Source organism: Ascidiella aspersa, chromosome 8 (genome assembly GCF_963924565.1).
Source record: "Ascidiella aspersa chromosome 8, kaAscAspe10.2, whole genome shotgun sequence".
In the NCBI taxonomy this organism is placed as follows: Eukaryota; Metazoa; Chordata; class Ascidiacea; order Phlebobranchia; family Ascidiidae; genus Ascidiella; species Ascidiella aspersa.
The window spans coordinates 9,538,202-9,555,301 of NC_139454.1; the positions used below are offsets into that span (position 1 = coordinate 9,538,202).

Here is a 17,100-nt window from a genome sequence, read left to right on the forward strand (position 1 = left end):
ATATCGTATCGGGAGCCGATACGTGATAAAAAGTGGTAGTATGGGTACCGACCGATACTACACGAAGGTATCCGTGCCGATCCAATACCAAATTAATACAGAAATGTCAGCCGTGATTTGCGATTTAACGCACCAACTATACCTTGAAGCGAAATTTAATAAAAAATATCTGGAGAACATACAACTTTTTTACGCCAAAGCGAATTTGGGCCTAAAATCTGGAAAAAAAATGCCTTTAATCGTTTCCATTTCATCAATTTTGCTCGTTTGGGCATAGTAATGACGTCATTTAGTATGGGATCGGATCACGATAGGTTTTTGCCTAAAATACCGAGTATAAGGAATAAAATACAGCATCGGACATCCCTATACTTTCCAATCTTGCCCAAGACCGAGACCGAAACCTGACGATTTAAAAAATGTGTACCCAACAAAATATAAAATTAGGACAAATGACCAAAAAAGTAAGTGAAGCGGCAAGAAAATAAAACAACCGATCGAAGGTCGGAGCAGCTTTTATTAAAATAGTCGACGAAAGTGTAGGTACGCATAAACAGTCTAAGGGTGCAGCGTGTTGCTTTACGATAGGTCCTCCTCATTAATAAGCTGCTGCATTTTGAGGTTGAGTTCCTCCGTTTCGCAACTGAGCGACATGGCGTTGACAAAAGCGGTGGTTTGAGACTTCTTGACCTTTCTTTTCGTGCTGTTTAACATGAACTCGTAGCTGGCCTCCACGTTTTCCGCCAGCTGTTCGTCGTCCATTTCAAGCTAAAGAGAGAGAAAAAAAAAGAGAAAGGCTGTCAGATTTTTGTTGTGAAGAGAAAAACTCTTTTTTTAAATCTAGCGGTTCTTGAACTTTTCTAGCTTTCGGCACATTTTGTACAAAACTAAAGCTTTATAACTGGACAGGCGCACTTGTATACAACTTTGCATTAAGTCAGTGGTTCCCAATTTGGGGGTCGCAAGAGGTTGTCAGGGGGGTCGCCGTGTGCTATTTGGTAAACGAAAAAATGACCAGAAATTAAACAATACAAACAAATTAGAAGTGTAAGGAGTAAAAGAGTTTGCCAGTCTAACAAGTATGTTAACGACATTTGCTTTAGTAAACCAGTCGTGTTTTTGAGTCACCTTTAATCTTATTTTAAAAATAATTGGGTGTCGCGTAGATTTTTGAAAACTGGCAAGGGGATCGCGACAACAGCAAGGACAGAAACCACTGCATTAAGTTAATGCCATAATATTATAAGTAGTCTTAAGGATAACGTATTTTACGTAAATATGTATCACAGGCGCATAAGATTACAGGGCACACAGTTCGAGAATCAATGCTTCAAGGCTTTGCGTTTTTCTAATAAAAAGACAAAAAATAACTCAACGAGCGACTTCATAGTCTCAGATAATAGGGTACTGTTCAGTTAACGCAGGAGAAAATAGCGAGGGTTAACTTTTTTTACCAGTGTAGCTACGCTCCTGTTCTTTTTAAAGTAGGAAACACTTGACTGAAAAGCCCCGTAAGCTGGTAAGGCAAAGTTGATATGAAGCTGAAAGAACGAGATTTTTTTAAAGCTAGGAATCATAACGAGAAAATCGATTTAACCTTGGTCAAATCAACTCTTTTTTCAATCTTTCACGACTGCAGTTACGCTTTTGCTTAAGATTTTGGTACATATGATTAGAGATCGACCGATATCACTTTTTTGGACCGATAGCGATAACCGATTTTTTACAATTTTGTCAATCGATACCCGATACAGATAGCGATGCCAATTCAAATCTTTGAATTAATAAAAATAAAATCCAAATAACGTTTTAGTTTATACACCTTTATTAATTAATAAATCTTAATTTGCATTTTAACTTGGCATGATGCTAAAACCCAATTTTCTTTTATGAAAAATGGGTAAGACGTTTGTTCTACAAGAAAAATTATAACATATTTTCGTACTAAAATATCGGCCAAGGTATCGGTCTACATTTACCGATACCGATAAACTACACAGCGTCAGTTAAAAGTGTAACAATTTCCTGGATAAAAAAATAATTTAAACATTATGTCAGAGGTCTTGGACCTGATAAAACACGATCGCGGGTCAGTTAACTGTAAGAATTGACGATTGGGGTCGGATATAACATTCTATGTCGAACTTCTTTAACTTGATTATTGTTAAACAAGGGAAACAGAAATAGCTATATGCAACAAAAACTGTAATAAGCTTTAATAAATTGTCGTTCAGTTTAAAATTTCATGAAAAACGTTTAGAATTGCATTGAAAACAACTCTTTTTTGGAAATTCGCCGCACGCCATAGTTTGGTGGCCTCTGCTCTAGGCCACAACCTTGCGTTACGTAAATAGATTAAAAGGTATAAGTGAAAAAAAACTTTTGTCCAGTGAAAGCTCGCGATTTTCTGCCAAAGTTTACACCCCAGGGCAAGCCGGATGTGCCCTAAAATTGCTAACTTGCGGTAAAAGGCTTCGGAACCTTGGATGCATAAAAAGTTCAAACGTTTAAAAGCAGTGTGTCCTACCGTTCCTATTTGGGCCTCAAGGGTCTTCGGATCTCTCATGTTGGTGAAAATTGTGTCGTTTATGAGCCTGGCAAGGGAGGCGAGCAGTTGATCAGGGTTGTCGTAAATTGTCTCCTTGGTGGGAAAGCGGTAACCCATAGATTGCTGCAAGTCGGTGTTCGATTTCATCTCACGCAGAAAATCGTCAGTGGTGGCGAAAAGGTCACAATCAAGTTGTCCTTCCGAGGCCTTTGGGCAAATAGCTATTTTTGGGGGTGGTGAAGGGCAATTGAAGGTGAAAAGTGTTAAAATTCTCCAACGATATCTGCTCAACTGCGGGAGACTTCACAGGGCAGTTTTTTGAGCTGACAACTTTATTTTGGTAAAAAACAGTGTGCGTATACAGCTACTGTATGACTGTATATATTTATATATATTATGGTTGTTCAAAAAATCACTTTTTTGTTAAATTTCAGTGGGGACCCCCCTGGAATTGTTAGGTTGCGTCTAAAAACCCCACAAACCAAATTTAAGCACTTCTGGTCAGCATTAACCGTGCTACGTCAATTTAAAAATTCATATTTAGGCTAAAATTTTGGAAAAAATTTAATTGCTTTGCAATTGAATAGCTATGAATAAACCTGTTTTACAGTTTAAAAGTGAGTAGTCATTGTAACAACATTTGTTAGGCTGTTTTATACGACAAATGGCTTAAAAATTTAAAATAAAGTAGATGCAGCACACATGACATCAAGTCAAAATCAAATATGTGTCCAAAAATAGAACGAGGAAAGTAGAAAGTATCTCAGCTTACTTCCATTATCATGGGACGATCGTCCGCAATTGCTGCACCTTTTTCAACCGCCATTTTCTTCAGCAAATTGTCATTGGTGAACACACCAACACTGTTGGTAAACCTGGTCCTATTTGGTAAGGTTACAAGCTGACGAAACACATATGGCCTTTTCTGTGAAAAAATCATATTATATGAAACAAAAAGCAATCTAGGACTCCAAAATTTTTAGATTTTACCGGGTTGCCACACAATTTTATGAAAAAGATTTAAAACCATATATACTTAAGATTTTAGAAGAAAAATAGTAGCTATTTAAAAGAATTTAAATTGAATTGTTTTTTTAATATACTTTGAAAAGAAAACAGTATAAATGCCATCTTCAACATATTTAAAAAACATTTTAACTACACTAACCAAAACACATAACTTAAGCTGGAAACACTATTCAAAAAATTTTGGAAAAACATCTACTGTTTTAAAAGACTCTTCAATTATACATGCAAATACTTCTAAAGGAATTCAATTTTAGTAGGCACTCTAAAATTTAAAATGAATTTACCCTTTTTCCCTTTCCAGTTAAAAGCTCATTGAGGTCAAACTTGAGCAAAACAGGTGTACTGGGCGGTGTCATGTCCAGGTTGGTGACGTGCCGAAGCTTCACCAGTGCATCTTTCACACTGTAGCTATCGACATTGAATTTGTTTGCCACGTATACATCATCAGTGGATGTCTGCTGAAACATTACTTGGCCAGCTTGAGCAACGTATTCCGTCAGCGGGTCTTTCTTCTTCTTTGGGGGGCTGGCGTAATAAAATTAACAAAATTAGCGCCAACTTAAGGGCTAGGGCAGTGCTTCTCAACCTTTTTTCGTGGTGATCCACATATTAAGCGTAAGTATGAAGACAAAGCTTTGACGACTCAATTGTTTTTTTCTTGTAAGCGAAGTAAAAACTAGCTTTTTCCAAAGAAAAAATAGGCATTAGCATAACAAATTTCGAATTTTAATAATTATTATAAGACATTATTTGTATTGCTTCCTTAATTTTTCTAATTGAGAAATCTTTCTCAGAACCAATTTCAATAAACATATGAACAACTACGGTCGGCGATCCAACTAAATCAAACAGCGACCCAATTTTGGGGTCGCGACCCATAGGTTGAGTAGCACTGGGCTAGGGGGTTGATATGCATGGGATTAAAATTTTGCACACACCGATTTGACAATGACGGCATGTCAACATTTTTTGCTAGTTTCATTTCAGCTCGGTGAGTGCTGAATAGTGGACTCAACAGTTATTTAAAATAGTGTTTGTGTTTCCGAACAAAATACTTAAGGTTAACTTTTGAAGAAATCTACTATGGTTGGCAAGAATGCATGAGGTAAAACATTACATTCTCATAAATCAGCTAACATATGAAATAATAATTTTGTTTTTCATTTCTCTGTTTTCGGTGTACCTTAACTTTGTCATCTATTTAAACTTTACTTTTGTATGTGCACTTCTGCAAACTATTTCCGGATTTTCTATACTTCTGAAGCAACATCACGTTATTTATCACTTTAAATTAATTCAGGTATGAATAAAACAGGTTAAGAGGAAGTTTCATACTTTCAGCTATACTTATTCATAGGCAGATTGTAATAAATTGTTTTAAGATGTGCACCAGCTCAACACATTACACATATATGTGCAGTAAAAGTAAATAGGCTGAAAAAATAAGTAATACAAGGACCAGTGGTCTTTTTCAGTTTTTACCACAGCCCTGGTAAAAAAAACGAAGTGCAATTTTATTGTAATGACTTATGGTTCAATTTCACGTTCAGTACTGCAATTAACTAATTTGCAGTTCAAAAACGCAAACACAAATTTTAGGAAACAACACTTACTGCAAATTATACCACACTCCAGCCCTTTTAAAGGGCACTTTTATTCCACTGACATCATTTCTTATAATAGGCACTGTTTTGTTGTGCCAATACATTTTCCATTCGGTCGCCATGCTGTCTTTGCTCCTACTGCTATTGTTGGTTGTTTGCAGGATTGCTGCCAATTTCAAACCCCTGTTCACCGAAGTGAGTGGGTTTTGAGGCACTAAAAAAGAAATAAAATAATTGCATAATGTTTGGGCATGGTGGTTTTGTCACCGGACTGTTTGCCTGTGTTTAATTAAGGTTAGGGGTGCGTAATGGGTGAGATTAGAGTTCAGGTTGGGGTTGGAAATATTGTGGGAGTTAGTGATGAAGTTAGCTGTAGGGTTCGGGTAAAAGGTTGTTTAAATCTTGTTCTGGCTGTTTAAGTCTTTTTCTCATGGCTTAATATACTATTCTGAACGTGTTCAATACCTATTTTCGTTAGGTTTATTACAATTTATGTCTTATTTCGAGCTACAATACAGGTGCATATTTTTATTGTAATATACCTTTATTGTAATATAAAACAGTTTAATTTGAAGTTTAGAATTGATTATGTACAAACTCAAATTATATCTAACAATACTTAAATGCGGATGACACAAATGAGCTTTAAAAGTGACAGTGCCATTAAAAACAAACAAATTTAAACAATTATGGCCACCGTGAATATCAAATCACTAAAGCAGAATCTTTGAAATGTAACCTTTGTAGCCCCGGGAGGGGGTGGACAAGATTCAACTAGTTTTGCGCATCTTTACAAACATAAACAAAACAGAGCATGAAAAATAACACATAGACAGTGAAAGGAACCTATGGTCATTAAGTCAAGCTGGACAGAGCAGTAGTCCAGGGACAACATTATTTTATTTATCAGTCGGTCTTATTAAAATTTGTGTTTTTCATTCTGATTTAACAAACTTTTTAGAAGCTATAAAAGGGGGCTACCACATATGGAAGGTTGAAAACCATTTCATTAGTAAATTAAAACTTAGGCAGAGCAATTTAACTATGCATATTATATGGTTTGATAGCTTAACAAAAGTTACAAAACATTGATTGAAATTTCTATATATATAAACATGAAAACTGCAGGATCATAGGATGTCCTGTTGATAACTGGATAAAATAAAAGTAGACAGCCCTTACTAACTGAAAAGTTAGGCCCAGGCTTAAAAAATGAGGCTTAATTTACACTTGGGTATTTTGGGTTACTAAAGTATAATATACTCTTATGATTAAAGCCTGTTAGAAATTTAAGGAAAGAAACCCTTAGAAAAATCTAGACATACTGATGAGTTTTGGGCGCTGGTCTAGTATCCTACCGTATTTTAAGGTACATTAAGAAAACAAGTCAACCAAAATTTAAATTATGGTAAATTTAATAAAACTTGACCTACTCAAACTCAAATAATAAGCGTTGATTCTTTAATTAATTAAACGTATGGTGGAATTTTGGACCAGGGTCAAGTTTTACCCTCTTGTTAGACTTGTAGCGATCGTTGGACATTTTGTGTACAATATATATCAAAGCCCGTCTGAAAATCAGGGCATATCTCGATGAGATCTCTCAGCTAAACAGCGGAATAAGTCGGGTGTACGGGTGAAACTAAGATGTCAAATGTGCAATACTATGAGCAAATACTTATGCCAAAATCGGCTCCAGGTTTAGTCTGTTAAAAAAAATCACGGTTGCACTTCATGGTGGTATCCCAGGTTAGAAGGTAAGAAAAAATCTAAAAACCTGCACTTCCAAATTTCCGGGTGCAATTTGTGATTTGCGATGCACTCTGTATTGCATACATTGCAATGTAAACGTATGCTGATGCCATACTTTCAACAGTGAGCCCTCTGTATTGCATTAGCTACCAATATAGTGCTGGCCTAGAATCCTACCACAGCAGTCAAATAATTATTAAATCAAAGCACAATATTTGGGTTTGGGTGCGTGGGGCTAAAGTATTATTATATTTCTATTTAATAATAAAACTTGACCCACCAAACCCTAACCCATACCCAAATTAATAATGTGCATTATGGCATATTCTAAACCAGCGCCCAATATACTTCCCTGCAGGTTATGTCAATTAGGGTTAATACTAATTTACGGAATGATGAATGGTCAGAATGGTCGGAACGCTCGTTAAAAAGTGTTACCCTGTTCAAACAGTTATTAAACTAACACACAATATTTGGGTTAGGATGGGGGTTAGCGTTTGGGTGAAGGTGGGTCAAGTGTTATTATATTTAATAATAATACTGTGAGCGTTCCGACCATTCATCATTCCGTAAATTAGTGTTACCTGTGTAGCAGTCAATTAGATGTTTTGTGTTGATTTACCTGTATGCCAGTGCCACCAGATCTTAGCTACCACTAGCTTATCATTCTGGGCTACATAATAACGCAATTGAAAAGTGGAACCTTGAGAGTCATTTCCATTGTTCAAATATATTTTGTTTATTAGGTTAGGTTATTCACAACACACAGTATACTGTTTTCCGAAGTAAGTGTTAGGAACAAGTCACAGAGTTAAAAATACCTGAAAACTTTCTTGCAAGACAACAAGAACAGAAGTTGACCATCATACGGCGTTGCATTATGTTTACTAACTACGATCAGGTCAAAAATTGTAATAAATACCTTTTAAAAAAGCTATAAATCAGAACAATAGAAACTGGTAGAAATTAGTAAACATGAATTGCATTCATACAATTCTTAACCAAGGCTCAATTTAATATAAAAAATTTACGCAGTTTATCTTTTTTTTACACCATGGAAAAAGCTAAACAACATCAATACTATTAACTAATTAATTAGAATCTGGTGAACTAACTATTTAAAACAGTTGTAGCGAATATTTCTTTACCGTTATATAGCGGTCGATTTATCTGTTAATATAAATTCACATTGTAGACATATATCGTGTTAACTGCATTATTCATTTGTTTGTTTAAATACTTTATATTTACTACCGCTAAGAGTTAATCGACCATTCAGACATCAATCAGCCTTCTCTGGTATATGTCTTACTGCTACCATAGAGCACTAATACTAGAGAGGTAACTGATTGTTCACTCAAGCGTGAAATCAATCATAACTTTTCTTGTTTAGCAAAAAATATATATTTTTAAAACAATAAGGTAATAAACAACTTTATTCTTTGGAATAAAGTTTTAGTTTTGCAAAAATTAAACAAATAAAGAATTACGACACCTTTTTATTCGACCAGCCTCTGTAGATTGGTGCTCTATGCTGCTACTGTGCGACATTCTGTGAAACCAAAGAGATTATAATAATCTCTTTGGTGAAACTAAGCAAACTATAAAAAGAGTACCGTATATGCAACCAAACAATTGCCCACAGAGGCGGCAAACCCATGTTTACGACTAGAAACCAAGTGACGTCATGACTATGTTCTTAGAAGCACACTCAATAACATGGAATTAATCACAGGTGATTTTTTCCACAACATGAAGCCGAATTTTTATTTAGAGTAAAAAGTTCAGTTATTTTTATATTATATTAAAAATGTATAGGCTATCTTTCAAGGTAGGAATCGCTTTTAGGATCGCAATAGATAGCAAATTAATTTGTTGGTAAAATTTCTACACCAAGTTGGTGTCGGATCGGTATCCATTGCACTGTGGTATTAGATGCAACAGGACTCAAAACCAAAACGTGCACACCTTGGAATGTGCACCGAACCGTGCACATATCGCAAGTGCACATTGTGCGCACATTGTGCACTTGTGATATGTACGCAAACCGAAATGTGCACATTGTGCGCACAATGTGCACTTGCGATATGCGACGATTAAGTGCACATTGTGCACTATCGCTCAATGTGCAACTTACATTGTATCAGTGAACGTTATACAGAAAAATAAATAACTTCATATTAAACGATTTTTCCGATGATGTTTTTGTATGGAAAAGACCAAGTAATACATGTTATTTTTCGTGCCATTCTTTTTATTATGATATATTTTTTATTTGAGTTCCACTTTTATGGATTTCCGATTATATGGAGTGGATTTATTATGCATGTTATTTTTCGATCGATTCTTTTTATAATTCTTTTTTTTTAATTGAGTCCCAATTGTATGGATTTTCGATTATATGGGTTAAATTTACCAAACAAATAAGTCAACAACTGGAGGTAACTATACCTGCAAATTTAGCCTTAAAACCCGTAAAAGTATTTTTAAACGTTCATAATTTTTAACTACTCTGCTTATGTGGGCATGGTTATGACGTCATTGGGTATCGGATTGTGATACTTTTTGTTCACGATATTGGTTATCGGAAAAAATGTCACGTTTTGGGCACCCCTACCCAATTGCATGTTAATAGGACATTTTAAACGTAAGGCAACACTTCTTGTATTTAAAGATCTATGTTTGACCATTTTTAATCTAATTCAACTGCACTATTGCATTTTAAAAAAAATTGGTTAGAATTAGTTGAACATTGAATAGCGATACGTCTGCTTAGATTGTTTGTGTTTGTTTTTAAATGATCAATGAATCTTAAAAATAGCTTTCGTAAGTAGTGGCTCTATCGACCTCGTAATTAGTGGCTCTATCAAATTTAAAAAACTTCAACACTAAAGTTTATTTTATAAAACCAGAAAATTGAAGGCGTCACGGCACACATATAGAACAAAAGCAATTAGGGTACAAAACAATACTCACTTCAGGGCGAAATACCAATCGTAAGATATAAATAATAAATATAAATCGCTCTTCTGGTGTAAACGAAGTATAAACCGACGTTTCGGCAGCAGATACCAGCTGACCTCATCAGGGTTAATAATTAAAACGAGAGTGCGTTAGCCATATTATATACTGAGAAGTAAAAAATTGTAAAAACGTAGATTAAAATTAATAATTCTAGACGTCGCTGAAGTATGCGATAAGCTGTGACGCGCCGGAGTCATCCGGTGCAGAACTGCGCCGTCGGACAACGGGCGTTTATCAGCTATTGCGTATAGCTACAACGATGAGTAGATTGCCGGATACCATGAATCCTTTTTATTCATGGTGTTAGGAGATTTGTCAATCCGGAATGATTCAATGAACCGTCTTTTGTAATAGTGCGGTTCCCAGTCTAGAATTTTACAGTTATCCCAATCAATTCCGTGTCGGAGTTCAACCGCATGCTCTGCCAGAGCTGACCGGGATGCCTTTTCGTGGCGGACATCACGCATGTGTTCGAGTTTCCTGGTATGAAAGGAACGTTTAGTTTCCCCTATGTATGTTGCTGAACAACCTCCACAGGGAATCTCATAAACTGCCCCTTGACGTTTTTCTGGTTTGACTGGATCTTTAGTTGAAGGTAAAATATTTCCAATTTTTCTGGCTGGTTTAAAAGCTTTAGAGATGTGGTGGCCCTTCAAAATGCGTTTTATTTTTTCTCCCAGACCTGGAATGTAGGGAATAATGGCCAGACCTTTAGATTCTGGTTTAGATGTTAAATGGTTGGTTTTGTTACGAGGTTTGAACAACCAGTCGGGGTATCCGTTTAATCTCATGGCCTTCTTAACATGTTTAATTTCGTTGCCTTCGTCCTGATAGTTACTGCAAAGTTTTGAAGCTCGGTGTAGCAGGGAACTCACAACCGAGCGTTTGTGTTGTAAAGGGTGGTCTGATCTGAAATTCAAGTAGCGATCTGAATGTGTTAATTTTCTAAATACCTTGGAAGATAATTTACCTGACCGGTTACGAGTGATTAATGAATCCAAGAATGAAATTGAGCATTTGTTCTCTGTTTCCATAGTGAATTTAATGGTAGGTTCCAAGCTGTTCAAGTGGTCCAGGAACTGCTGTATCAAGTTTGTTTTTATTATGACAAACGTATCATCTACGTATCTTCGCCACATTCGCGGGGGGGTATGGAATGAATTCATGGCCCGTTGTTCGATGTCCTCCATAACCAAGTTTGCCACAGTTACTGAAACCGGTGATTCCATAGCTGTTCCAAATATCTGTTTGTAATGTTTTCCTTTGAATTTAAGGTATGTAGATTCTAGGGTTTATACTTCGTTTACACCAGAAGAGCGATTTATATTTATTGATATGTTGCCTGGTGGAGCTAACTCTATTCGTAAGATATAAAGTTGGAAATGGTTGAATAGAAAAATTTTAAACGGAAAACTGCAGCAGCAATATTTGCGAAATACTTTAAGCAAGATTATAAACGAAATACTATCGATAGGTAGGTAATATGAAAATGCGACAGAAACAAATTAAATATAACCTCAAATGACAAAGGAAAATGAAATTATAGTAAAGTAAATAAAAAATGAATAAAAAAGGAAAGGCTATCGAAATAAAAAAATTAAAAATCCATACACTAAAGAAAAGTTAAAGACGACCGTAAAAAAATGCTACAGAAACATAAAAAATATATAATGTTAGATTACAGAGAAAAAAATAATTACTGAAAATAAAAAGTAAAGGCATAGGCCTACATTTATGCAACATCCAAAAAGGTAAAGAATGCTGAACTGTTACCGAATCACCGTTTTTTGTAAAATTTTAAGGACCAGAACCGGAACTGAACGGAATAATTTGAAAGAACATAAACCTTAACCGAACCCCAACCTGTAAACAAAAGCGGTTCACTCCAGCATGACGTCACAACTTGTATTTTACAGAGTAAAGTTAACGCCATGTTCGTAATTTTATGACAAAAATATGAATATTGATTAAATAAAACGTTGATTTTTCATTTTTTCTATATATTATCAATCAGTTGCTGTTTTTTTAATACGTCACGTAACTTAGCTTAAATGACTTCACAATTCAAAAATTATTCTTGCCTCTAACCAACGAAATTGCAAACAGTGCTCAAAATGCGTCCGATTCTCTCGGTATCAACCCGACGAATGACAATGCAACACAACGCCATCCAAAACGCAACCGCACACAAAGTTGTCAGCAGCGCTAGAAAAACTGAGACTTCGAAATTCACACTAAGTCCTGTCCCTGAGGGAAAACCAAGTCGGTGGGTAGCTGACCCGAACGGCGATTCCTGCGGACAAACGCATTAGTCCGGAACAAAGGGTCTACAATAATTAAATTTGTGACAATCTGTCTATCTTCTGGTAAGTAAGAAAAGTACAAATCCTACATCTGCCTGTCTGTCTGTTTTTAAGTTCAATAATAATAATCGGCTGCCGGACAAATAACGCCTTACCATCACACGCGGTGGAAAAAGTGATCACGGAAAACAGAGTGTGCAACTTTTTAGCCACCTTTGCCGCACCGGCACATTAATAGCACATCAAATTCAAGTGAGGTGCACATAAGATGCAGATTTAGTGTACATTTGGCGCAAATATCGCAAGTGCACATTGTGCGCACAATGTGCACCTTCGAATGCGGTGCACATATAACAAGTGCACATTGTGCGCACAATGTGCACATTTTGTTTCGTGCACATATGACAAGTGCTCATTGTGCGCACAATGTGCACCTTCGAATGCGGTGCACATATAACAAGTGCACATTGTGCGCACAATGTGCACATTTTGGTTCGTGCACATATGACAAGTGCACATTGTGCGCACAATGTGCACCTTCGAATGCGGTGCACATTGTGCGCACAATGTGCACATTTTGGTTCGTGCACATATGACAAGTGCACATTGTGCGCACAATGTGCACCTTCGAATGCGGTGCACATATAGCAAGTGCACATTGTGCGCACAATGTGCACATTTCGGTTTTGAGCCCCTCTCATTAGATGAGTACCGATGCTATCAGTGCTTGAAATCGGGTATCAGCTCCGATCTAATAATATCGAATATCCGTAATTTTAATAGTGCAATTTTTTAACATAAAAAGAACAACAACATTATCTCCTAAAATGGTAAAATTGTAGTCAATTAAAAATATATATCAATTGATCTAATGCCGAGAAATAGCATTTTAACCTGGCCCAAGTAGGGTATGTCCTAACTTTTCACTTATAAGTGCTTTTTGTATTGCGTCCTATTAATCAAATAACTTTAATAGGAGTCTTGCAGCTACAGTACCTACGTGTTTTAGACAGCAATCCAACTTTGTTTCACAATATAATGCTTAAAACCAGTGGTGGGATTCAGCCGATTCGCACCGGTTCTTTAGAACCGTCTAACGAAATTTTATGAGATCAGCGAACCGGTTAGCATTACTGGTTACTGTCAATGGCCGAATATTACAAAATAAGTATATTAATATTTATATGGGCCGAAAATTTATTTTCGGGACATATCTTGTATTTGCCGCTATTTATATGGGCCGAAAATTTATTTTCGGGACATATCTTGTTTTTGCCGTTATTATATGGGCCGAAAATTTATTTTCGGGACATATCTTGTTTTTGCCGTTATTATATGGGCCGAAAATTTATTTTCGGGACATATCTTGTTCTTTTTTGGTTTCCTATGGTTTCCTATGGTTTCCTATGGTTTGTTTCAGACCGACTTTTGTCCGAAGCTTTATAGAAAAAGTAGACATCGTAGAACCTTCAAATTTTCAGACATGGCGTAGAGTGGTATGTAGGTGCTTTGTAAAAGTTTATGAGGCTGCACTCCCAGGGGCCTTTGCTTGGGGGGTAAAAACCTGAAATATTGCGTTTTAGCACTTTGTAGCTAACGACAGCCATCTAGCAGCAGAAAAACTTTCATACAGAATTCGTTCATATTCGCTTGCTTTGTCCAGCTCGCGTCGCGACGAGGCGGCTGCTGGCATCCCTGCTGCGCCCTATTGTCCCGCGCGTGCAACATTTGTGTTGGAAGTGGCTTGCCTAGTAAAACTATGCACATGCGACCTTTCATGAAGAGGCCTCTCTAAGTAAAAAAACCTATTGCTCTTACAACACAAAATATTTTACCACCGCAAATTTAAATGCGAATCCTACAGGCAGTGTACACATCTCTGTTAGCACATGTTGTAATTGTTGCACCATTCAAACATATCAACACCAGGTCTAAGCAAATATAATTATACAAGGGCCGCAACAACAAAAAGCTTAAGTTTAACGCATTCTTAACGACGACGTTACAAAGCTACGTCATAACATGGCGTCATAAATAAATAAATCTTGCGTTTATTGGATTTAAATTGGCAAAACTTTCAATATAAAACGTGGCTTATTAGGCACATAAACGTGTTTGCATATTTTCAAAACTACAGATTTAAACTCTGTTTCAACAGTGATTGCTCAGACCAAGGCCTGGTAAAAATTTACACAGTAAAAGTTGGAAAAAGTATAGCAAACCATAGACGTTAAATCATTTAGAGAGAATGAAAATATTGACTTTTTAAACATGCTAGCTGACCAAAATGTAATAACATGGCCGTAAGCATTATCTACGTAAATTTTTATTGATCAAATGTATGTTTCGATCATTTGCCAAAATCTACGCCATATTTGAACCCCCTTCGCTTCAAAGCCATAAGTTATTATATTATTATACACAACTTATAATTGTGTGTAGATATGTTGGATTGGAGTAACATACAGAACAGGTGCAAATAGCAAATATTCTCCAAATACGATGTTTCCAATATTCTCCAAATCGTATTTCATCGTATTGTCGCGGTAATACACAAAGAGGTAAGGCCGTGAATAAAGTTTCACCCACCGTACAATTAACGGAGGGAAGCATTTCGAGTAGGGATGTTCAAGGCAGAATATCGGCGACACATTTATAATGCTTGCTTTAAATGCGGCGTCAGCATTTTTGGGGGCGACCAATTACTTCGCGATAAGCTTCGCCTAATAATTAAGTGTCAATAGGGTGTATTTACCGCCGCAAGTTTAAATGCGAAATCTTAAGGCAGTCTACGCCTCTCTGTTAGCACCTGTTGTGCATCTTGCTCCAACCAGCATACCAACATCAGGCCTAAACTTATCTAGCAAAACTTTCGATTTAATAGTTTGCGTATTAGGCACGTAATAGTGTTTTTCACATTGTTTGAAACGACAGATTTAAAGCCTGTTTTAACAGTGATTGCTCGGACCAAGCTATGGTAAAAAATTACCTAGTGAAAGTTTGCAAAAGTATAGCAAACCATAGGCGTTAAACCATTTTTAGTCTTTAAGAGAATGATAATATTTGATTTTCAAACACGTAAGCTGGTCAAAATTGAATAAAATAGCCATATGCATTATCTAAGTAAATTCTATTTATCAAATATATGTTTCGATCATTCCCCAAATTCTACGCCATATTTGAACCCCTTTCGCATCAAAGGCATATTTTAAGTGGGGAAGTTTTCGGCCCATATCTGTTTTTGCTTGCAGAAACAAGTTAAGGAAAATGAAAAACAAAATATATAATATAAAGTACACAATACAAAATATTAAAAAAAAAATTTAAAAAAAAAAAATTAAAATAAAGTAAAAATTGAAAATAAACACTAAGCCCTGAAAATATATCCCCTGACAAAATATACAACAACCGCACCCCCGTCTAGTTAAATGTGTTTTTTTAAGTATGATTGATGGCTAGCTTAGGTTGCTTTGAGTAGTGTGTAAAAATTTCTAATCGATATTTGTTTACTTCCGGAAATATTACGCAAAGAATATCGAGCTGCTTATACTTCCCTTTGGTTGGATTTTTGCATCTTATTCCATGCATTAATGTTTGAGATCCAAGTAGCTCACGTGTTTTTTTTTAAATGTGCAATGATCAAGTAACACTTATGCATTTTGTGTTAATTTCTATAATTGTAGTAATTTTCCCTTTGTGATTGTTTGTCTGAAAAATAATTGTTGCATCATAAGTACAAGTCACGAGACGACTACTGCTTTTTAGTGTGGCTGACAGCCACTTGCTGTTAGCAGGGATGGGATTCAGCCTGTTCGCAGTTCGCAACATTCGCTGGAACCTGGGGCTGCATCCTGTTATTGCAACTATTTCAAGTATTTGATTATTTCGCGGATTACTGACTTTTTGTTACAGATTCGTCTGAAATATATATGACTTACTTTTGTGATAGAACCGGCTGACAAAAAGTTTGAATCCCACCACTGCCTAAAGCGCCTAAATTGGTTTTAATTGCGACACCGTTAAAAATTAAATGAAGCACGCAGCTCGCATATATGACCCTTACCTTTTACGAATAACTGTATGCAATATGATGTAATGGATATAATGCAGAATAAGCCCAGAAATTATTTGCATTTTAAATTGCCGTGAGCTAGATGAAACAGTTTTTGGAAATGTTGTTTTGCCAAAGGCTATGCGTTAAATACCGTTAATTAAAAGTATATTTTTTAGTTTTGAAAAACCTACGCGACTTCCCAGATTTGTTGATATTACACATATAAAACAATTTTGCAAGATGTTAACATTTCTGAAGAGATTGTTGAATGATCTTATTTACGTCAAAAGCATACATAAATAACTATAAGTTAGGCCTACGGGTTAAGTTTAGTTGCGTCCTGTTGACGCTTATAGAAAATTAAACCATTCAATAGAAACTATTTTGTAAATTCAAAACAAAAACAATAATAAGTTGTTTTGTAGCAGTATTTTTCATGTTAATTATATGTTTTCCTACTGGGCTAGTTTTTTCAGACTTCTTTAAGTCGAGAATAATGTTGTTTTGCATAATTAGTGAATAGCCTAATGGTATTAAACAGTTTTATCAAGTGTCGCAAAAAGGATTTTCGCTGGGTGAAAGGCCACCGTTGCGATTTCTATTAGACAAAACCATTAGACTGGATCTATGCTTTTGCTATTGATTGAATACGAGTAATGGTAACGTCATAAAACGACTGGTTCACTGAAGCAAATCTTATAAAAAGAATTGTTAGACTGGCAAATGTTCTTCAGACTTCCTGTCTTTTGTCAGAGTCAGTCATTTATAAGGTCTAGTCATTTAAAA

The 17,100-nt window shown here is 35.9% G+C and overlaps 1 protein-coding gene across 1 annotated transcript; it reads right to left on the reverse strand.

Moving 5' to 3' along the window:
- Positions 1-481: 481 nt before the first annotated feature.
- LOC146135993 (uncharacterized) lies at positions 482-5,391 on the reverse strand. The gene is made up of 5 exons (XM_083395849.1): positions 5,191-5,391; positions 3,862-4,102; positions 3,321-3,473; positions 2,528-2,755; positions 482-768 (listed from the first exon to the last, which is right to left on the reverse strand). The coding sequence occupies exons 1-5, from the start codon at positions 5,301-5,303 to the stop codon at positions 580-582; spliced, it is 924 nt and encodes a 307-aa protein (XP_083251975.1). The 5' UTR covers positions 5,304-5,391; the 3' UTR covers positions 482-579.
- Positions 5,392-17,100: the final 11,709 nt, after the last annotated feature.

Excerpts from the sequence above, each read along its gene's own strand:
- LOC146135993 (XM_083395849.1), bottom strand. The coding sequence starts at position 5,303 with ATGGCGACCGAATGGAAAATGTATTGGCACAACAAAACAGTGCCTATT. Across the intron at positions 3,474-3,861 it reads TAACTGGAAAGGGAAAAAGG|AAAAGGCCATATGTGTTTCG; the intron begins GTAAATTCATTT and ends ATTTTTTCACAG. Across the intron at positions 769-2,527 it reads TTGAGGCCCAAATAGGAACG|CTTGAAATGGACGACGAACA; the intron begins GTAGGACACACT and ends CTCTCTCTTTAG.